This window comes from Caretta caretta, chromosome 11 (assembly GCF_965140235.1).
Source record: "Caretta caretta isolate rCarCar2 chromosome 11, rCarCar1.hap1, whole genome shotgun sequence".
Lineage (NCBI taxonomy): Eukaryota > Metazoa > Chordata > Testudines > Cheloniidae > Caretta > Caretta caretta.
Window position 1 is genome coordinate 57282830 of NC_134216.1, and position 23926 is coordinate 57306755.

The 23926-nt window shown below is 38.3% G+C and overlaps 1 protein-coding gene across 5 annotated transcripts in view; it reads right to left on the minus strand.

The window, feature by feature from the left end:
* Positions 1 to 23916, minus strand: part of SF3B1 (splicing factor 3b subunit 1) — a 39272-nt gene extending 15356 nt beyond the window's left edge. The window contains exons 1-7 of one of the 5 annotated variants that reach the window (XM_048870276.2): positions 23791 to 23915; positions 11792 to 11958; positions 10336 to 10437; positions 9634 to 9748; positions 7707 to 7786; positions 754 to 921; positions 302 to 536 (exon numbers count right to left, since the gene is read on the minus strand). In XM_048870276.2, coding sequence (XP_048726233.1) covers positions 302 to 536; positions 754 to 921; positions 7707 to 7786; positions 9634 to 9748; positions 10336 to 10437; positions 11792 to 11958; positions 23791 to 23818 — 895 coding nt within the window. In that variant the 5' untranslated portion in view covers positions 23819 to 23915. Of the gene's footprint in view, positions 1 to 301; positions 537 to 753; positions 922 to 2485; positions 2556 to 7706; positions 9563 to 9633; positions 9749 to 10335; positions 10438 to 11791; positions 11959 to 23790 lie in introns of those variants that run through there. The other 4 variants (XM_075118040.1, XM_075118041.1, XM_048870277.2 and 1 more) reach the window with 4 other exon arrangements.
* Positions 23917 to 23926: the final 10 nt, after the last annotated feature.

The following is a 23926-nucleotide window of genomic DNA, read 5'->3' on the forward strand; positions in this document are numbered from 1 at the left end:
TGCATTCACACTATAAGGTTACAGTGGCATAGCTATGGCACCACAGCCATGCTGATGCAGTGCGCATACTGCATCGCCTTAGTTTCCTTTACTAAAACCATGAGGGGTGAATTTTTTGTGACAGAACTCTGCCTACTAGCACCCCAACTGAAAAAGACATCAGCCACTGGATATCAAAGAGCAATAACTTTTTTCCCTACTTCTGGCCTGACCTGCTTTCATACTGACAGCCTGAAGTTAAAAGTTCTTATCCCATTACCCATCCAGACCTTTCTATCAATTCCAGTAATTTCAGAAATACCTCTTTCTGTTTTGGGGGTCTCATCCCATCGATTTTTACGTGCACTGGAAGTTGCACCTCCATGGCCTGGAGTTGCATGACCAGGTGTATCCCGTCCAGGGGTTGCAGCTCCTGCTGGTGTATGACTGGGAGTAGGATCCCATATTTTTGAGCCTGGGGTTGCTCCAGGAGTCTCACTACCCTTTGCACGGCCAGGAGTTTCATCCCACCTCAAAGAAGGAGTATGTCCAGGGGTCTAACCAAGACAAAAGCACAAGCTGTTAAAACTCCTCAGCTACCTTTGATTTTATTTTGTACAGTAAAAGGTAAGTACTTAATTTCTATTTAGTATAATAAAAGTGCAGTCTGTGCGACATCTATAGAAGTCAAGAGCTTCTGTAGAACTCCAAAGACTTGCTGGAAACACTGACAGCTTTTACAACACAGAGGTGAACCAATAAAGGGATAATTACCTCTGCTTGATCCCAACTGGATAGTTTTTTAGGAGTAGTACCAGGAGTCTGGTCAGCTGTTTGATCCCAACGCCGTTTGCGTTTTGAAGGTGGCTGGGAGGAGGTGCCATTGACGACTTTAAGTTCCCCAGCTTTAGCTTTTTCTGCTAGTTGTTGCCTAATTTCCCTCTGTTAAAAAAATAGAGAATTTATTCCTTAGAAGGGCACTCTTATGTTAAAAATAATTCTCAAAACAAGTTTCTTTAGGGTAATATTGTAGGTTACTAAAACAGACAGAATAGTCAAATTTACTCTCATGCTGTTTCCTTTTGCATTTTTCTCAGCTTAGACGATGAAATTTTGACACTGTTTATAATCAATTTCTGGGTCAATTTTAATTTCAAGTTCCCCTACACTAGCATAACACTGCAATGTTTGGGTTCAGCATTCTGCAGTTGAATATTTATTTTTTAAAAAGTTTTCACTGGATTGTTTTTAAAGGTTTCAGAGAAACACCTATATTGGTATTAGATTTTTACAAAACCACTATTTTATGCCAAACGTGTCTTACCACTGTCTCTCTAAAAGGTTCTAGATGTATTACAAATGGAAAGTTAAATCAAATTTTATTTTAAAAGTGATTAATTACAGAATACTTTTCAATATGTGATCAGTAAGACAGTGTACATTTAAGAAGTTTACTACACGTTTGCCTCAACCGAACAACTTCTTTACCCAAAAGTAGAATACTTTTCTAATACTTAGAAAAGTATTATTTTAAAAATATTTTTAAATGAATTATATCACAGCATGCAATATTTGAAGCTAATAATTTAGATTTGAGTTAGCTATATGTCTGATCTTAATTAAATGTTAAGAAGATTGCTTTAGACAAGTTGGATATATAATTCATATGGAACTCTTTATTTTAACTTATCAGTATGTACATAAATATTAAGATGACAACATAAAAAACATGGGCCAGATCCTCAAGTGGGGTAAATCAGCATAATTCCATTGACGCCAAGGGACACGTGTGTGTGTACATACACACGGAATTTTCACCATTATTTTGGTTATTAAAAAAGAAAGTTTTAAATATCAACTTTTAAACATTTATACTTTTTACGTTTTTCTCATCTTTGACCAAAAATCAATGTCGGTTTCACATCAGAGTTCTTAGTACTGCAAAATGTTGTAGGCCTGGTTTGACGTAAGTGAGACTTCATCTCTTGAGAGACGGGATTAGTGAGGTAAATGGATCAGTAGGCTGGAAACAGAATGGCTGTACCACTTAAGATACACCCACACAACATTTACAATGGACAAGATAACAATAGCTAAGGTAAGTTGGGAACGTAAGACGAAGTAAAAGTAAGTCATACATGAACAGTGCATGGACAGAGCGTGCTGTACAGGAACTGGTTCCTACAAAGTAACCAAGCCAATCTCAAAACGTGTAATGCAATGTATAGTAAATGCAATATAATGTATAAATATATACAAAGGAAGAGTTTTGCTCTGTAATTTCAGATATGTGGTATGCACTATACCCAGGCCCTATGCTTCTGCGTGTTCAACTCAAGTGTAGTTTGATTGTATACAATAAAGAAAACTCAGTGATAAGTTCTGAGTCAAACTGAGTTCTTGGGAATCAAGTGGATAAGGTCTCCGAGGCTGAGTGGATAATGTCTCAGAAGCCACCCCAACATACTCCTGAGCAGATAAGGTCTCAGAGGCTACCACTACTTACTGGTGCAGCAACTCGGATCCGTTTGTCTGGAGCAGGTAACATATACACCCATTAGTGTGAGGGTCGCAACCTAGCATTAAGGAAAATGGCATTGGAAGGAATTAAGGGTTTAATATGAAGAACTTCACACCACATTGGAGAAGTAGGTTAAATCTAAGGGCAGACCACAGGGACTCTCCAGAGAAGTATTAAGGGGACAGCGGGATCAGGTGAAAAGAACTCCGGAGAGCAGGGAAAAAAGTAGTACATAAAAAATGAATGCTTGGCAAAGCATACCAGAGGTCTGTTGAATGCCACTGAAATTTTCAAAAAAATAAGACACTCTGGCAACCATGGAAAAAATAAATACCTATTTCTTTCCCCCTAAAACAAAGAAAGCCCAAATCAAGACAGCAGTTTCTCAAGGATTGTTTCTGATGGCTAAAACTTTACAAACAAAACGTGTCACCTTCAGGGATGAATGTATAAAGCATAAAGAATAAATAAAAGTTGTGGAGAAGGAAACAAATTAAATAGAAAAGATTCCTGACAGGTCAAGGAGAACACAATGCCAGTTACCTATTTGCATGAATCTAAAGTAAAAAGCAGCTGTCTGTCTAAGACTGTATTTAGTGAGTACAGCTTTTGCAGGCAAAGTATACTAAGTTAAGAAGTAAGAGCAAAAAACCACAAAAGATAAGTTTAGAGCCACCAAAAGAATTCGTCTGAGAAATGTGTCCCTTTGGGAGATGAGTAAGTGATTTAAGCAAAGAGAATGAGGAGTTAAAAGGAGCTTTTGCACAAATGAACACTGAAGAGTTCAGAGGGAATTAAACAGTTGGGATTGTGAAATGTTACAGTGAAAGTGTTAAAGAGGATGCCGAAGGATTAAAGAAGAGAATGCATGGTTTGATAATGAAACCCAGTTATGGCAGTATAACTCGTACAATCACACCCAGTAAAACCCTTAGTAATCAAATGAATGAGGCAAATGGGAGGTCAGGTGGTGACAACTACCACTACTATATGCAATTTTCCCCCAAGAAGATTTCACAGCTATTCTGAAGGAAATGGGCCCTTCCAACGAACAGAGTCTGTAAATAATTGTGCTGGCTGCTGCAAGCAGAGTGACAATCTGATTTGAATAACTGGATTATGGATGATTTGGTCAAAACCACTAAAAAGGAAATAGGGATTTTGATATGGCTTGATTACTTCTGAATATGCTAGTGGGGATGCGATCTGGGTTTTATTGTGTAGAAAAATAAATAAGAGCAATGCAAGGGGCATTAATTAGCTCAAACAACAGATTGTTAAAAAAAAAAATATCTAGTAAAATTGACTGCCTGTCAGAGAAAGAAAAAATTAAGTGCAACAATCAGCTTATTAAAGCCCCAGATAGCTGACACATAAGGAAAATAAGGGAGTGAAAACAGCACTAAAAACTAGGGCCGTGGATTAATTGCAGTTAACTCACGCAATTAACTCAAAAAAATTAACTGTGATAAAAAACTAATTGCAGTTTTAATCACACTGTTGAACAATAGAATACCAAGTGAAATTTATTAAATATTTTTGGATTTTTTTTACTTTTTAAAATATATTGATTTCATTTACAGTACAGAATACAAAGTGTACAGTGCTCATTTATATTACTTTTGATTATGAATATTTGCACTCTCAAAATGATAAAAGAAATAGTATTTTTTAATTCGCCTCATAAGTACTGTAGTGCAGTCTCTTTATCGTGAAAGTGCAACTTACAAATGTAGATTTTTTCTTACATAACTGCACTCAAAAACAAAATAATGTAAAACTTTAGAGCCTACAAATCTACTCAGTCCTACTTCTTGTTCAGCCAATCGCTCAAACAAGTTTGTTTACATTTACGGGACATAATACTGCCTGCTTCTTATTTACGTCACCTGAAAGTGGGAACAGGCATTCGCATGGCACTACCGTAGCCAGCTTTGGAAAGTATTTACATGCCAGATATACTAAACATTCATACGCCCCTTCATGCTTTTGCCACCATTCCAGAGGACATGCTTTCATGCTGATTATGTTCATTAAAAAAATACTGCGTTAATTAAATTTGTGACTGAACACTTTGGGAGAGAACTGTACATCTCCTACTTGGTTTTACCCACATTCTGACACATGTTATAGCAGTCTCGGATGATGACCCAGCATGTTATTTGTTTTAAGAACATTTTCATTGCAGATTTGACAAACACAAAAAAGGTACCAATGTGAGATTTCTAAAGATAGCTACAGCACTCCACCCAAGGTTTAAGAATCTGAAGTGTCTTTCAAAATCTGAGAGGGACAAGACATGGAACGTGCTTTCAGAAGTTGTAAAAGAGCAACACTCAGATGCGTAAATTACAGAACCCGAACCACCAAAAAAGAAAATCAACCTTCTGTTGGTGGCATCTGACTCAGATGATGAAAACGAACATGCATTGGTCCACACTGCTTTGTACTGTTATCGAGCAGAACCCATCGTCAGCATGGACGTATGTCCTCTAGAATGGTGGTTGAAGCATGAAGGGACAGATGAGTCTTTAGGGCAGTGGTCCCCAACCTTTTTTGTAGGAATAACATACTGCTATTCCCAGAAGACTGTGGCAGGTGCTGGACACCCTGCTGCAGCCGAAATGCGGCTGGGAAACGGCAAGGCTTCTCGGCGGCATTTCGGAGGCGGGGTGTCCTGCAGGAGCACAAAACTGCCCTGACGGGCGCCATGGTGCCCATGGGCACCGCATTGGGGACCCCTGCTTTAGGGCATTTGGCAAGTAAATATCTTACGACAATGGCTACAACAGTGCCATGTGAATACCTGTTCTCACTTTCAGATGACATTGTAAACAAGAAGTGGGCAGCATTATCTCCAGCAAATGAAAACCAAACTTGTTTGTCTGAACGATTGGCTGAACAAGAAGTAGGACCGAGTGGACTTGTAGGCTCTAAAGTTTTACATTATTTTGTTTTTGAAGGAAGGTTTTGTTTGTTTGGTTTTTTTTTTTTAACATAAATCTACATTTGAAAATTCAACTTTCATGATAAAGAGATTGCACTACAGTACTTGTAATGGGGGAATTGAAAAATACTATTTATTGTTTTTTACAGTGCAAATATTTGTAATCAAAAATATAAACTGAACACTGTACACTTTGTATTCTATGTTGTAACTGATATCATGATATTTGAAAATGTAGAAAACATTCAAAAATATTTAAATAAATGGCATTATATTATTGTTTAACAGCATGATTAATAGCAATTAATTTTTTTAATCGCATGATTAATCAAGATTACTTTTTTTAATCACTTGACAGCCCTAGTAAAAACAAAACGTTGCTAGGGTACAGCAGTTATCAGAGCTCAGGCCAAAAAAGTTCTCTCCCTGTGAAGAACTTATTCAAAGCTTAAATTCAAAAATAAAAATTGCAGTTCAGAAATGTAATCAATTTAAATGTGTCATCTGCGCATAACATGCAATTTACAAAAGGAAAACTTCAGGAGAGTACAACCATTTTAGGAAAGAAGGTCCAAAGGCTCAGCTGGCAAGCAAGTTTCAAATATTTATTTGGTCTCTCAAAACTGTTTGCAACACAGTAAGGGACCACAGAACTGAAGAAAACTCCTATTTAAAAAGAAAATGTAAAATATATCTAAAAATGAATTGGCTTTTAAAAGATTCCACTAAAAATCCAGCTAAATCTTGCATTCAAAGTCGTAAAGCTGTCGCAGACACTGAGCAGCAGCCAATGTCTCCTGACAGTCTTAACTTTGTTATTTAACCCTTCGCGTGTCTCAATGCTTTTACAAAGTTTAACTTTTTCTTTAAAGTAGGTTATAAATGTTAAATATAAATTAGCAAATAAAAACAGGGACTAAAAGGGTGGCCAGAACCAGGATGGTGAGAAAAGATCCTTGATTCCTTTTTCAGTAGTAAAGCAACCACTAAAAAACTGCAGAAGCAAAATAAATAATAATAAAATAAAATGACAATTCCTCTCCAAGAATGGGCATATGAACAATGAACCTTAAGATGGCTCTGAGTGACCAGTGACTTGTATAGGGGTACATGAACACTCTGTCAACACAAAACAGTTCCATTTCATATAAATATGAAGTTAGTATACTCAATGTACACTAATATATAATTAAATTAATACAGCTAAAAATGTTATAGCAAATAAAAAGTGCAAGTTAAATTATGAAAGAAAAAACATACTACTTAAAGTACTACAATGGCTCCAAAGAGGATCCACAGTAGGCTCTTTTCTTTTTCAGATGGCTGTGTACTTTGAAAGTAGAAACAAACCCAGCACCAAGGAAAAATCAGTAAATATAAAGTGGACAGAGCATGCTTTACAGGGACTGGTGCCTACAAGGTAACCAAGCTAATCCCAAAATGTATGATGCAATATATAGTAATAAACACAATGTCTTGTGTAAGCGTATTTAAAGGAAAAGGTTTGCTCTAAATCTGGGGGTGTGGTATGCCTGGTACCCACCCCCTATGCTTGAGCCTGATCAGCTCAAGTGTAGTTTGACTGCATGCCAATAAAGAAACCTCAGAGACGAGTTTGGAGTATTGGAGGCTACTGAACGGATAAGGTCTCAGAAGCCACCCCAACATGTGCGTTTCTAATACTGCAGCACAGAAATTTCTTTAAAAACCTATTTGGAATCTATTAAAATACAACTTGGAGAACCATTTCAAAGTCTTTTAAAAGACTTTATTTTTCTTTTAAAAACAAATTTAAATTTTAGGCCAAATTTAAAGAAACCCAATCAACTTGAATTCTCTAGTTATTTTTTTTAAATGAACTAAATACACATTCAGATATGATGCCTGTCATCAGAATCTTCTGGCAATTGTTTTGGGGTTTTACAATCACTTTTTAAAAATCTCTCTCCCGCCTCTGCTGGGTGAAAGATCAACATCGGAAGGTGACTATACAGGAGGAATAACAAAGCTGACTGAACAGGAAGTAATTTACTTTGTGTGTATTAAAGGAACAACAACAAAAAGATTTTCCTCCTCCATGGTTATCTTAGCTGTTATTTTGAACCCAAGTAGATAAGCTTTCAAACAAATGATATTTAAACAAGTAATAACCATTTACCCATGAAGACTGGATTTCAAAGGAGTCTAAGGCCCGCGTTCCTTTAGAAATCCAAGACAAAACAAATAAAGCATTAAGCTCAGATCAAAAAGATAACAGACCTCTTCTTTTGTTAAATGCTGTTCACGCATAACATCCATATATGTTCTGGCATTCATTTTAGGATCAGGTGTCTTCCCTCCTGCAGAAGAGAACAGCAACAGGACAGGAATACAATAAGTACAGGATAATCAAAAAATCTACTTTTTTCATTGTCCTGCTCTAATATTATATTATTCCATAATCACTTAATTTTACTTTTTTGATTGAATTTTTTTAAAAATTACACGTATCTTACGTTTATTCAGTTTGTTGATCAATTTAACCTGTTTGAACACAAACATAACTACTGCAGTTTAAAACAAATATTTTAAAGCAGATAAAAATGATAAAATGATAACACAGTTAAGAGTCTTCAGAAGTGATGGGTTCCTGGGTTGCTAATCCGGAATACGTACACTTTCGTGCCTTTGTGTCCATCAGCAGTTCTGACTTCAAGCAGCAGAATAGAAGCCTAGAAAATTATCTCTTTACCATTAGTAACACTTTGGAAAGATATTTATATTCAAAACATTACCTTGTGTAAGCTGTTAAATCCTACTTGTTATCTGACTATGAATAACTACTGTATACCTAGATAATGATTCAAAATGTTTTAGCATAAATACCAGTTATACATTTGACAAATTTGGACAAAAAAACCCCTCTAGTTCTTTATTTTGAGGTGTCATATTGTAGAAGGGCTTCATTTTTTATATTATAAAAAAATGAAATTATACTATTTGACCCTCTTTTCTTCCGAAGGTACAATTACAATTGGGAGTTGATTGTAATATACAGTACATTTACCACCACGATGATACTCACAGGCAAAAAGATTTTTGAATACCATGTTTTATTCTGTGTATCTTGAGTTTTTATTTTAACTTTTAAATACTTTACGGAAGCCCAAGTATATAAAAATGAGACTTATCATGGACACACTATTCTAAAATAATGTGCAGATTTGCTATACAAGCAGTATAGCATTACAATTTAGGAAAAATAAAATTCTTAAAACATTTTCTATACTGAAGATCATTGCCCAATTGGCAGTGTCATTCTGACACTAGCTTTGATAGGACTTTCCTTTGGAATACTTTTTCACCATAATTTACACAGGATGTGTTGAACTGCACCCTTAAGAATGCAGACAGGACTGGCATATAGCAGTACTGCTGTAGGAAAGAAATTAAGGACAGTTAGTATGGGCCTGTGAATTCTGACAAAACATGTTTATATCAATTATTACAATTAAGCAAGTAAAATAATTAATATCCCTATTAATTCATGCAGGCTGAAATTCTAATTTGTAAACCTGCAACAGATTCAAATTTTAAGCAAACAGGCGCCTTATTTTCACTTGTGAAACTCACTCACCTGAGGAAAGCTTCCATCAGGCCATTATGCCCCTTGTGCTGACTTGCATACTAAAATTAGCAGAACAGACTTGCACTATTAAAAGTATCAAAGTCTCTTTATATGCTTTTTGTTTCACTCAGCTATACTACCTGCATTAACATAAGATGGTAAGAATTATGTGCTCTATTTTGAGAATTAGCATTTCAAAAGCAATAATCCTGAAAAACTACGATTTGGAATGAAAACTTTCCATGTACTCAAAGTACATTTATTTTGAGCACAAAATACATAAGTTGTTCAAAGTACAGTACACAACCCAAAACAAAATTAAAAGAGAAACCTTTAACCCTTTGTGTTTCTATGGCAATGGCTCATTATTTTCTTGTCCTTCTACCTGGAAAGAAAACTTGTGTTATAAAGATGAAAAATATGACATCTGTGATTTCAACCAAATCTATAAAATCTATATAAAAAAGGGGATGTTTAAAACAAAACTAAGTTCATAAGCATGCCAAAAGAAATCAAAGGGCTAAAGACAATTTAAGACAACAAACTTGATAAGACCTATAAAAAAGTGAAACCAATTACCATCTGCAAAAGGATCAAGGCGCTCAGGAGAAATGATCATCATCCGCCTGTGCTTTTTGTATTCATCTTCTCGATCTGCAATCTTCTGTGGACGATGTTCAGCAAAGGGATCATACTTAAAGTAAAGAATATTTGACTGTTAGCCCACTGTATAAAATAGCAGGATGAAAGATATCTGATGAGTGGTAGAAAGGTAAACCCATGTGGGTTTCCAGTATTGTCACATAGGTTAGGATTTATTTTACAGTCTCAAATCATAAACCATAGGAACACTAAACTGTGGGGAAATTACCCTTTACAACTGGAAGAAATGATTGCTACCAGTAAATTTCTGTCCAGCAGACAGAAACCACATCTGACTAAACCACATTACCATGCTTTAAATGAACTGCTCTTTCACTTAACTCTAGTTTTTTCTCCTCCTTATAAAGGTGATTTTCAAGCACTTGACCCTGTTTTTAGTAATCAGCCTTTTCACCAACGTTGTGCCAGAGCTGTCGTTCATAAAACTGTCAGTTTCATAGTCTAAGAACTAATGTATTTTTCCAAATGGCTTTTAAAGTCTTAAAAATATGGAACATAAAAGCTACAGGAGCCACTTTAAGATAATACATTGTAAAATGTTTTACTAAAAACCACAAACACTTACACAAAAAACCTAGAATGACTTTCCTCTGTACTCATAAATTTAAGAAAATTCACCTGTTCAGTTGACTGTGGTATGTCATTAAGTAATGCCACTGGAGCATGGTAGCCTGGCTTCTTCTGACCAAGCAAACTTGTAGAGGAGTAGTCGTCATCATCCTGTCAAAACAAAATTTTCAGAAAGATAAATTTATTGTTTATTTTAAACTGCCTGTTGCAAGACTTACATTTTATAGCTACAAATTTCTATATTGTATCGAAATAGAACTAGCTACATTTACTCTATACTTTATCCCCCTGCTCACAAAGGTACAGTTTTACTCCAAAAAAATGAACTGCTGAGCAGATGATGCTACCTACATTATTAAAATATAGCTTGCCAAGGTGCAGGCATCATGTGTTCTACCACATGATGCCAAGCGTGAAGTAAACGGTCTATACTTGTTAAATAGAAGTACCGGATGATCTCCAACTTCAATTGTTGGAAATGGAGGATGCAAGAAACATGTAATATACCTAATAAAAAGAATTTCCACGCTTCACAATCCCTAGTAAAGTAATTCAATCTGAAATTTTGAAAAGAAAATGGCTATGTGAATGACAAAATTTCAGGAGGGAATTCTGATGGGAAACATGGGGCTGGAAGGAATCAGAAACTTATAAAGAAACTGCCAACTCAATAATAGCTTTTGAATCACAAACAGAAGTCTAAACAAAATATTAGAAATTCTCATGTGGAAAGTACCTACAATATATATACTGCACATATAGTAATCTAACTGCATTGAGTACAGACATTCCCTGCTACAGTTCAGTTGCCAGTTTTAATAATACTATTAGATAACTATTAAAAGTAAGCCATTTGAACAGAAATATATGCAAAACAGTTATTAAATTGACTTTATCCCCTTCATTAGGAGGTCTGTGTTTTAAATGCAGCCTTTGACCTCTTCTAATGACAACTAATAGCACTTGACAAAAAAACAAGCAAGCAACTATCAAAATATCCACTATGTAACCAACTTTTGAATTATAAGTATCAGCTTAATTTTTGTTTTGTTTACTCTTCCCTCTACATCATATACTCTTTTAAAGAGTATACCTGAGTTATTCAACTTTATGGTCTATTTCTTTACAGTCAGAGGAGTTAATGAGTATTTTGTGACTATTCACACAACTAGAATTTTGGTTAAGACTTAAAATATTTGCCTAAACTTTGTAAACATTGGGAATTAATATTTTGACAGTCTTATTTAAGGACATTATTGAGGAGAGGAGTTAAATACGAGCAAAAAGACAATCCCTTTTCTTTTCTCTCTTTTTACTTTTAGAACCTATGTAAATTAATTTTTTTAATTGTACATAGTTTGAAATTTTTAGTTTTAAATAGTCCATCTGTAAATAATCTGCTAGTTTTTTTATTTTACGAATTTAAAAAATACTCAGAGAAACGAAAGTAAGATCTGAATTATTTTGACTGCTTTCCCTAAATCAAAGAATATGTTTCACTTACATCTTCTAATTCAGTTGCTGCAATAGAAGTCACATATCCAGCAAACCTGCTGTCACTGCCACCATAAATCTCTTGATCATAGTATCCTGTGGAATCAAGGCCTACTCCCTGAGCTTCATCAAGGGCAGCCTTTTTTCCTTGAATTTCTCGAATCTGTGCTTCAATATCTAGGAAGAAATAATCAATTTTAGATTCTTATCTAGTTTGTTGTCAAAGCAAAGTTTACAAGCATGATAAGTGGTGAGACATTTGAGAAAAACCCAGCAAATAATATAGAACATTACATTATACATTACATTATAGAAAAGACTGATTTTTTAATCCCTATTCCGAAGCGATCCTCTTCTAGTAGCACCTCTCATGCACACAGTTATATTAGAACAATATCTAAAGGATATAGCTCATATTTATTTATAACTAAGGCTACTAGTTAGTCACAAAGGAGCTATAGGGTACCCCTGCCCCAGAACTGGCCCCAGAACTCCAAGCCGCTGCGTGTAGTGGGGTACCCCACAGCTCCTGGCTGCCGCAGGGTACCCCCCAAGCTCCTGGGGCAGTGGGGGAACCCTACAGCTCCTGGCTGCACGGGGGATGGGGCCCCCCAGAGCTGCGAGCGGCTTCTAGCCCTTGCGCAGCTGCCTGCTACAGGCAGCTCCTAGCCCCTGCACACCTGCCTGTTGCAGGTGGTATGGAGACCCATAGATCCCCATTTTGTCATGGATCTTTTTAGTAATAGGTCACGGCTTCCATTAATTTTTTCTTTTTTTGCCCATGACCTGTCCATGACTTTTACTAAAAAGTATCCGTGACAAAATCTTAGTCTTATTTAAAACAACTAGTGCTAACATTATTTTCTTTGTTCTGCTAAATATTTTGGGGGAAATTATTTTCCATATTTATTTTGCAATCTCATTTAAGTTTGGACAGCAGAAACTAATCCTATTCCTCAATCCATGTAATATATTCATACAAAAATTTATTAAATTGTTTAATATAATTAGAACCCTTCTAATAAATGATTCAACTCAGATAGTTCAAACTGGATTCCACATGTAAAGTTACCTTGATTATCATTACAAAAGGTTTTCTCCCCCCCGCTCTCCTGCCGGTAATAGCTCATCTTAAGTGATCACTCTCCTTATAGTGTGTATGGTAACACCCATTTTTTCATGTTCTGTGTGTATATCAATCTCCTCACTGTATTTTCCACTGAATGCATCCGATGAAGTGAGCTGTAGCTCACAAAAGCTTATGCTCAAATAAATTGGTTAGTCTCTAAGGTGCCACAAGTACTCCTTTTCTTTTTGCGAATACAGACTAACACGGCTGCTACTCTGAAACCTGTCATATAGCCCCACTGTAATTATTCATGAGGTAAGAACTTTCTGTCTAAAGGTAAACTCTTCTAAATTCTCTAAAATCTGCATGCCTTGCAATTTGTTGTATCACAGATGGGATAGGCTATATCTCAGGAACCCCCCCAAATTTGGCTCACTTATGCCCAAGTCTGTTCTTAAGGCTGACATATTCTATCAACTTTTTTGAGCAGACTTAAGGATTAAACCAAAGTTCTGATCATGCCTAAAATGGCCTCAACTGTTCGACATTTATCTTAGCTCGCTAGTTATCAATAAATAATAGGAAACGGGTTAGTAAGTTTTATTCAGCTATAAATATGTCTGTCTGCACGGGTATGGAATAAAGGAATAAGTCTATTTTTGGAAACTTAATTCATCTTTATTAGTTCACAACATATGCTGGGTAGGGCTGACATCATTCACAGACAATAGTAATAGGGGCATTGACAAGGGTATATGACTACACAGACACACAGCACTCATTACAAGGTTCATACCAGGGTGCAAAAGAGCAATGCCACGCAGAGCGCACTACAGCAGCACACGTTACTGGAGCTCATTAAGGAAATGGTCTTTCAAAGGGCAGGTTGACACTACTGTGGGGATCAACGCTCCGATATCGATTCACGGGTGGTTGATTTAGTGGGTCCAGTAAAGACCGTCAAATTGACTGCAGATCGCTCTCCAGTCAAGCCCTGTACTGTACCCCTGACTGGAAGAGCAAGGTAAGGTAAGTCAAGGGGAGAAAAATCTCCCATTGACCCCCCGCGTGTAGACCCCGTGGTAACTCAACCAAAGATACGTAGCTGGAGTTGCGTACCGCGGTAGTGTAGACATAGCCAAAGCCTCTGTGCGCCGAATAGCTCTAGCTTGAGCTCTTCTTACTGCTCTGATATCTAGCTGCCCAAAATCAGGAGATAGCCATTCTACCTTCACGTCTCCTCCCCTGCAGCAGAAATGTTCCCCCCTTTGCTTCACAGATATTATGCAGGACACAGAAGGTAGCTATAACTATTGGGATTTTTTTTCACTGAGTTTCAGTCTTGTGAGTAAACATCACCAGCAACCTTTCAAACAGCCAAAGGTACATTCAACTGTCATTCTGCATCCGCTGAGCCTGTAACTGAAGCACTCCTTGGTACTGTTGAAGCAGCTGGTTTACAGCTTCCTGAGCCATGGGAGTAATGGGTAGGTTGGGTCTCCCAAAATCACTATTGGCATTTCAACATCCCCAATGATAATCCACCAGTCTGGAAAGAAAGTCTCTGCTTGCAGCTTTCTGACCAGAACCTGTGTTCTTAAAGATGCGTACGTCATGCATGTTCTCTGATCAGCCCACACTGATGCTGGTGAAGTGTCCCCAGTGATCCACTAATGCTTGCATTACCACAGAAAAGTAGTCCTTTCTGTTGCTGTACTCTGTGGCAAGGTGGTTTGGGGACAAAATAGATGGCATGCATCTCCGTATCGCTCCACCGCAGTTTGGGAATCCTATTGCTGCAAAACCATAATGTTCTGCACATTGCCCAGAGTCACAGTCCTTTGACTGTTTGGTAGTAATCGGGCATTGCAAGTTCCCACAGAGCAATCACCACTTGCTCCTCCTCTGTCAGTGAAGATCTCATTTTGGTGTCACTGTGCTGGAGGGCTCTGCACACAGATCCAAGAATGTGGCCTTGTGCATACGAAAATTCTGCAGCTACTGCTCCTTATCCAAAACCTGTATGACAGTGCAAACCCAACAGTTGTGCTCATTTACCGGGTCCACAACCAGCGCTCCACCATCTGCAGCTGCTCCGTGAATACCGCCAATAACTTTGTATTGTTTCTTTCTACATCCCACAGAAACCTAGCCTCCAAGGAATTGTCATGTTCCCCGCAGCTCCTCTAGTTGCTTTGCAAATACTGCAAGATCAGGTGCCCCATGCTCGCAACGCTCATCACAACAGTAGAGCTGTGCAGGATCCATACTTCTGACACACATGGCAGACAGTGAGAAGGGACGTGCAGGTTTGCGGGGATTTTGAAAAGAGGCACAAAACATCATGGGATGAAGAACATTGCATTATGAGATGCTGAAATCATGTTCCCAGTCACCCCTGTGTGACTCGTTTGGCCCCATCAGGCATTGCAAAACCCTCCTGCACTAAATGGTGGCACGTTGCGCAGTGGGATAGCTACCTATGGACACTGCTCTCTGCATAGATGCAAGTGCAGCCAGTGAGGACGTGCACCGCTGACATAGTAGGGTGACAAGATAGCAAGTGTGAAAAATTGGGACACTTTTCTGGGGCAGGAGAGCGAGGGATATAATTGCGTAAAAAAGACAAAGCCCCTAATATAGGGCCATCTGGTTACCCTAGACACAAGGAGCATAGTGTGGACATGCAAAAGCAATTGAATTACTGCAGCAGCTGTATACTGATGTAATATAGATTGATATAATTTGTAGTGTAGACAAGGCCTCAGATGAACACAGAAGTTCACACCCCTCAGAGCTACTGTTTCAGGCTGCATTCATCTCTATGGGGTGCTCTCCTGAGTACTAAAACACGGAGATCAATGGACTCCTTCACACTTCTCAAAGCCTCCTATTCTTTCTTGATTATCTTGTGCTGGAAAACTGGATACAGCAAAGCAGTTGCTGATAATTAATTTAATAACCTATTATAGTGGAGCACCACCTCTCCAGCTGTTAAGATTGAGAAGACTTTTCTGTTTAAAGGGTAATTATTCTAAGTGTTCTAAAATACACATGCTTACTCATGAAATTTGGCTTAGTTATCCAAATTTGGGGTCATGTGAACAAGAGGTTCCTGAGATACAATCCATCTGAAAAAAAACCAGCTTGTATTAAGGTTCACAGATTCGACCAATGTTATTTGTGCACACCTGGCCTGTGAATGGCTTAATGGGACAGGAAAGGGAGGATAAGCTAGAAATGGCAGGGGTGGGATCTACGTTGCCGGGAAGGAGAGAAACACACCAGTCTTCTTTCACACACTTGAAGTTACTGTAACTAGCACGTAACAAAACCATCTAGTTTTTTTAGACATAAACCATGTCAGATTTCTCTCACTGGCCCCACTGACATGCATTCCAACCATTTCAAAGTACAAACATTATCCCACTCGACTATAACAAAGTGTATGGGGGGTGGGGCACTTAGGAATCACACAGCAACCATGTGGCCTATGGGGTGAACAATGGACTGGAACTCGGAAAGTCTGGGTTCTATTCCCATTTCTGCCACTAGCATGCTGGCTCACCTTGGCCAACTCACCTCACTGCTCTGGGCCTCACTTTCTCCATCTGTGTAATGGAGATCATGATATTTTTCTCCTTGGTAAATTTCTTTTGAGACCAACTGATGAAAAGTGCTACGTAAGAGCTAGGTATTATCATTACCTGGCAGCAGTACCATTTCAACTACACACTTACATTACAACTGCCTAAACGACCACTAACTCCTACCAACATTTTTCTGTTTTTTAAAAATACCACCCTCGGAAATTCACTCACAAAGGACTTTGCTAACACAGAGCTAAGGTTGCCCAGTGGTATCTCATGCCATTCCAGCAATTCAAGTTCGGCAATCTCAAACTTCTGGAAAGCAGGAAATACAGAGTTATGATACATGTCCATGCAATTTTAACTCTGCCCTCTGAGTGATGGCCCAACACAGTAATCACATATATACCCACACTCTACCTTTCCAGTGTAATGAACAGGCACTACCAACACTTGCCCTACACTCGAACACTTAGCCTATTGCACAAAACACACATTACTTAAATTTTACAACCCCTTCACCTTTATGTATCTAGAAAGATAAACTGGCACCTAACACTATACTTTCACTTGCCCTTCATCAAACCCACTGACCATGCTCAATCTGTCACCTAACTGCTGACAATCCCCATGGCAAGAAGTTCTTGTATCCTGATTCTGACAACCTACCGAGGAGTATAAAAGTTGTTGATTTTGTTTAAAAAATTAAAAAATTATTTCAATGAAATCTTCTGATTGCTATTTAAATTATAGTAAGTTTTTTTTCTTTTAAATAAACCTGTTTAAAAATAAAATCTGAAATTAAATACAAAATACATTAAGGCTTAACATTATTATTGAATTGTGAATGTGAAACATGTTTTTGACAAGAGAAGTTTTAGTATCCGAAACATTTAAGGTTGTTTTGTTTATTAAAAATAAATTTTATATGCTGTTTTGCATATTTAATTCCAGTTACCATCTTAACGCAGGTTGACACAAACCATGAGCAAAAAGTTAATTGGATAGTTAATGAGAAATATATCATTCACCATTTAACATACTAAAAATATAAAATTAAAAAGAATCTGAAGATATTAAGCGATATATTTACTTAAATAAATATCTATATAGTCATCAACCAATGGGTAGTAAATCAACCCATTTTAATGGTTAGATCAACCAATGAGAAAGCACCTTTCTTTAGAAAATAAGTTAAAAAATTGAAAAGTTGACTAAAATCAATTATGTAAATTGACGCTTTGCACTTGGTGATTTAAATCATTGTTTTGATTTGTGAAATTAAGCATACTGGATCTCTCAAGGCACACATGCTCATCTTTCCTTTGATCACAAATGAGGGTCAAGGACTCAAGCATGGCCCCCCCAACAAAAAATCACACAGCTCTGCCAAGCTGCTTCAAGTAATCCATCTAACACAGTAAATACAGCTTGTGTGCATGAAGATAACTCCCAGTGACTACTGTAGCTCCAGGACAGCAGAGTTAAGGGTGCGGCAGTGTTTACCCTAACACTGTATTTCTTGGCTATCAGAAATCTGGATTTTTCTGAACTCTGTTTTTGGGAAGGACACTAGAAACCTCTAGGACCCTTAACTGTGCATTAACAGAGTTCTCTGTCCGTGAATTGTGTGTGTGTGGGGGAAATAAAATGTATCTCAGGGACATTTTTTCTGTTTGTAATTCTGTTTGAGGACAAAAAGGGAGACAGTCACAAATAAAACCGCCTTAGCTGTGACTGAAATCTATCAACATTTCATTGTTTGCCAAGCTTTAGGAAAAAAAATGTAAAAGACATTTGGTGTTTAGGGAGCCTTGCCACTGTCTTCAATGTAAGCAGGATCAGGCCCTAAATCAATTAGGGTGATAATAAAACTATAACAATGCCAGATATTCAATACCTCCAGAAGACTCAAATCGCAACTCCATTATATTCCCAAACAAATCAGAAAACAAAAAATAAGAAACTATTTGCCCCTAGAACTGTTAGAGGCTATAACTGTAAATGGGATTATGGTGTGCTCCTGCCACTTTAAATGCCACACCAAGTATTAAACTTGCAATTATAATTTAATATTACAATTACTCAAAATAAAGTGATAGCAAAGATGTGGATTCATCAGCAAAGAGGAAAGAAATCCCCACAAAACCTCTGGCTGTATTTGCACTCCTATGGTTCTTCATTTCAATAGAGAGATATTTTAAGATATTATCTGATCAAAACTGGAGGAGGCAATTTCAGCAGACCAAACAATTAGGCAACCCAATACTTGACCAGAACACTGGGTTTATACCCCACACTTGCAGAAATCCCATAAACATTTGTAATGACCACAAGTGGTCTAATGCTCAATTTTTAAGAAGCACTGTCAGCTCGTATATCATCTTAGGAATAATTAAAACTGAAAGGATTTTTTAAAACCTTTCACTGTTTGTGTTCTTTATTATTACTCTTCATTTCATTTCTACTTTCCAGGATTAATGGATTTGTCAGTTTTATTTTCCAGTTATCTTGCATTAGACACCAATCTGGGTCACAATTCATGTAAAATTTTTAAAACTAAATTAAAAATTGTTTAGTTTTTAAAATTTTACATGATTTGTGACCCAGCCTGCTGCCTAAAACTTTACTTTCATTAAAAACTATTTAAAATAAGTTTTGTAAAACTTATTTTAAAATCTTGAAATCTTGGGCCACATAGAAACAGAGTCAAATCAAGCTAACTTTGAAGTGTCTCTGAAAATGGCCTTTTAGGATTCCAGGTTTATAGTGGGTCACTGATTCCACATAAAAATGGCTTAGTTTAGAAAAAAACATCTTTTTAATTGTATCTGAAATCAAAGCGGGATTCCTTTCCTCTCACACACTGTCACTAATAATTAAAAAACACAGCAGGTCAAATTATGGTAGGAATTATGAGGGAATGTTTTGTACATCTGCAACTGAGGGAATAATTTGACCTGACAAATCCTTATAACTGATTATCATGTGTGAGAATTAAAGAACCCAGTCTGAGGGCTCAGGTGCAGTTTTCAGGGCTGCTGGACAGAAAAATGGATTTTAATTGTAAACTGAGCAAATCTGATATGGAATCATTAAGATACAATGACTATGGAACCTCACCATGCCACTTTTATGATATTTTTCACAGCAGACTAGTACTTTATCTCTTTTCAAAAAGACAGTAACTAAAACACCACAGTGCCTCTTAGTGTAAGATCAGCATTGATTTAAGCCCCAATTCTGCATTCCTTGTGTACCCACACAACTGGTTGTTTTCAGCAGGAACATACTGCAAAAATTTCCCATAATTACCAGTGGTTCAGTTACCCCAAGATAGCATTCAAATAGCCAAGGCATCAATATCTGTCACGTCTTAAGGACTATGTTGTGTAGATCAGTTTGTGTGACAGTGCTTAAAACAACCCTCTGAAGCCCTATCAGTCCTACTACCAATAGAACTGAACATGTTGTAGCAATAGTGAAAGTTTTGTGGCAATACAGTCCAGTGAAGACACCCCTTTAAAAAGAAAAACTCAGTGAACATCGCAGAGGCAAGCTTCAGCAAGGGTTTTTTGTAAGAGATAACTCATCCAACTCCTGATCAGACACAGCCCCGCTTAGTGTAGAAAATCAAAGACAGGTAGCATGATCGCATATTTAAAAAGTACTATGTTAGGCACCAAAGACTTTAGTTTAAGATCAGTTAAAAGGCTTTTTTAAAGACAGTTAATGAGCTTGGTGACTTTCCTATTTATCCTGAAAAATTCTGACGAAATTAAACAATCGTCATCTCAGGCCTGATTCAGCAAAACATTTGCTTAAGTGCCTTACTGATTTGGGAACTTAATATAAATATATAGAGTTGTTAATTTAAGTTTGAAGAGGAACTATCCTTTTCTCAAAAGAAAACTGCATTCCAATTCTTTCTTTGCTTTTAATATTGAAAAAGAAAATTATAATATCTGACAGCATGAAAGTATTAATTCTTCCTTTTCTGCATTTCACCCTATTTTGTAACTTTTATAAACCATGGTATTTAAATAAAGCATAGCATCATGAGTATTATTTAGCTATAAAAACGGGTATTGAGCACTGAGTCTTTACAAACACAACTGATATCTTCAAGTTAAAAATAATTTGGAAAAAGCATTTTTCCCCCCACATACGCCAGAATGTGATAACCTAATTCAGATTGGTAATACCTTACTCCACAAACAGCTCCATTTACTTCAGTTGACTGCTTGTGGCGTAAGGTTCTATTCAATGTGAGAAAAGGTATAAGAATCTGGTCTTGTATTAATGTATTATATTAAAGAAGAAATATTTTTAGTTTAATTTACTTTTCCCAATTCACTCTGTTTATTTTTTGTCTACTTCAGTTAGGCTTTGTCTACACTACCACTTGTCAGTAAAACTTTTCTTGGTCAGGGTTGTAAAAAAAACTCTGCCAACACAGCTAACACCACTCATTGGGGGTAGTTTAATTATGCTGGTCGTATTTGGGGGTAGTTTAATTACGTAGTGGTACAGCTGTGCTGCTATAAGGTCCGTAGTGAAGACAAAGCCTTAGTCTGGACATTGAGCATAATTATTCAGTTTCACTTTTGTTTCTAGCGAATCACTTTTAGGTGCTCAAATAAGCAAAAATATACCTGACAGCTTCCCTTTAAATTATCCAGTTGACAATAAGAATTTGAAGCTGTTAATCTCTCTGTTCTGATCCCTGGAAAATTGCTTTATGATATATTTTTTCTCAGACATCCTTCTTGGAACATTTAGCTATATACTACAACACTCCGCAGTTGTAACACTGAATACACTACCAAAGAAGTATTTCCAAAACATAAATGTGGTTATTCATGTTGACAATATACTATGAGAACTAGTATGAAACAAAAACTCATTTCATTTGTGATCCAAAGCTAACACCTTGGCAATTAGACTAACCAACCCCGCAAACATGCTCATGCTTAGTCCATAGTCCCTTTAAAGCCAATGGAGTATGAAGCTGGTTAAATTAATCATATGTATGTTTGCAAGACTGGAATTTATATTTGTATTGTTACCATTTTTGGTGAATTATGGTTATGAAGTCTGGTAGCACAGAAAAGACACTGAAGAAACTCAGTATCCCCGGCAACCCACTGAATACTCAGATTCTCTGCACAATGATAGGCCTTATCTATACTTAAAATTTAGATTGACACACCTATGGTACTCAGGGGTTTGAACAATTCACAACCCTGAGTGCTGTACCTATGCTGACCAAATCCACAGCAGACAGGTGGCATTCCTACAGTGACAGAAAACCACCTTCTGTCACTGTATGCTGCATCTACACTATGGACCTATGCTGGCATGGCTACAGCACTGTAACTATGCTGCTATAGTCCCCATAGGGTAGACATGGCCACACAGCCATAGAGCTGAAGGCCAAAAGGGACCACCAGATTATTCAGTCTGACATCCTGTACATTCATAGGCCACCAACATCACCCCAGCATTATACACTACACCCAATAACTGAAATTAGACCAAGGTATTACAGCCCACAGGCATAAAATAGGAGGGACTGAGGTGCATCAATTTCCAAGGCCCCTGAAAATGACCAGGAACTAATAAAGCTAGATATACCCAGGTAATCCCAACAAATGACCTGCACCCCATGCTGCAGAGGAAGGTGGAAAAATTGCAAGTTCACTTCACCTGAATAAATATGTTATGTATACTACAGAGCACTAACTCATTGCAAACTTTAGAAAAAGAAAGCCTCCGTGACAAAATAATGTAAGCTTTCCTGTGTCTTGTCCCTCAAACTGGAACAAGATCTGCAGCTCTTGTGAACTATTAAGAGCTCCCAAGAGCTCGCATTCATGCACAGGCATTCCTCTGAAATAGAAAACTCTGCAACTAATTCATCATTTACACATAATTCAGTAGTAACATGTGCACCCTGTCTGCATTACAGGAGCCACCATCACAACCACCAGTGGAGCTGCACTAGTAAATTATGGTTATGAAGGCTGGTAGCACAGACAAATCCTGGCAGATCAACACCCTTAATTTTGAGAGTCATGTATGATGCATTCAAATAGAAATTGTTTGTGTGTGTGGTGGACTAAGAGCTCTTGTTCTATTAGTTATTTCTCAGTTTGCATTAAAGCTATTTCAGGAGCAGGAAGTATTGCAGACGTCCTGCAAGGCAGTTTTTGCGTATGCTCGGTTGGGGAAATGAATCTGGCTACAAGTAACCCAAATAAGCCTTTTATAAAAGCAGCTACAATAATGACAAATTAAGGGCCCAATCCTGCAACTGACTGTGCTTGAAGAGATCCTTTTACACTCACTCAGAGCCTCAATGAAGTCAACAGTGCTCCTCCCATGTAGAACTGGGCTCTCATCAGGATATGACAGATTACTGTATAACCTCACATGGGCAGAGTGACTAACAATATTTCAGGAACAACATTACACCTTGACACTATATAAGTAAGGAGTGTGTCTATTCTACCTAGCAATCCAGTATCAACTACTTTATTACAAAATAAATACTATTAATACTGAGGAGGTCGAGCGAGAAAGAGACTACGCAAGAAGATCAACTAGTGTTACCAATTCGCAGTCTCTGGTGTGGAAGGACAGTAAATTGTAACGTGCAGTATTTAATAAGCGTTTGCAGGATTGCGATGCAGCCATCTGTAAACGCGGGAATACCACCACCTAGCTTTGATACAACACTTGTTAGTCAGTAGGAGACAATAACCCGTGTTTGCATTTCTAAACGAAAGGCAACGAGAGTGTGAACACGCCGAGAGCCTGGAGAGCGAGGCGGGATTTCCGTCATTGAATCACATCTAGGCTGGATCCGCACATGGCTCCCCGCTGCACGGAGCCGGGGAGGCGACTGCGCGGGCCAGAGCAGGGCTCCGACCCGACGCGGACCGGGGGCTCGCGGGCCAGACGTCACCATCAAAAAACGAAGCGCTGCCGTTCCCGCCAGGCTCCGCGTCGCCTTCGTGCCCCTCTCCGCCCGCCCCCGCGTTACGGCGTCCACCACCCGCGCTCTCCTCGCTCGGGGCCCGCCGCTAACCCCTCGCCGCTCCCCCTGCAGCGGGGCGGCCGGGATGGTGCCAGGTCGGGGTGGGGTATGTGGGGGGGGCCTGGAGCAGACGCAGGCAGAGACGCCATTACACACAGGCCTTGCCCACTCGCCCGCTCTTCCCCCCTCCCCCAGAGCTCGCCGCGGCCTGCGCTGCCCCCCTCCCCGACGGTCAACCGGGCCCGGCGCCGCGTGGCATGGGGACCGCAAGGCACGCGCACCCGAGCGGGGGTGGCTCCGTTTCTCACCTTCGTGGGTCTTGGCGATCTTCGCCATTTTGTGGAGCGCGAACAACACCGAGACGGAACTGGAGCTCCCAGTCCCCAGCCACTTCCGCTACGGGAGGCGGAGGGAGGGGGAAACTCACTGCGCAGGTGTAAACTA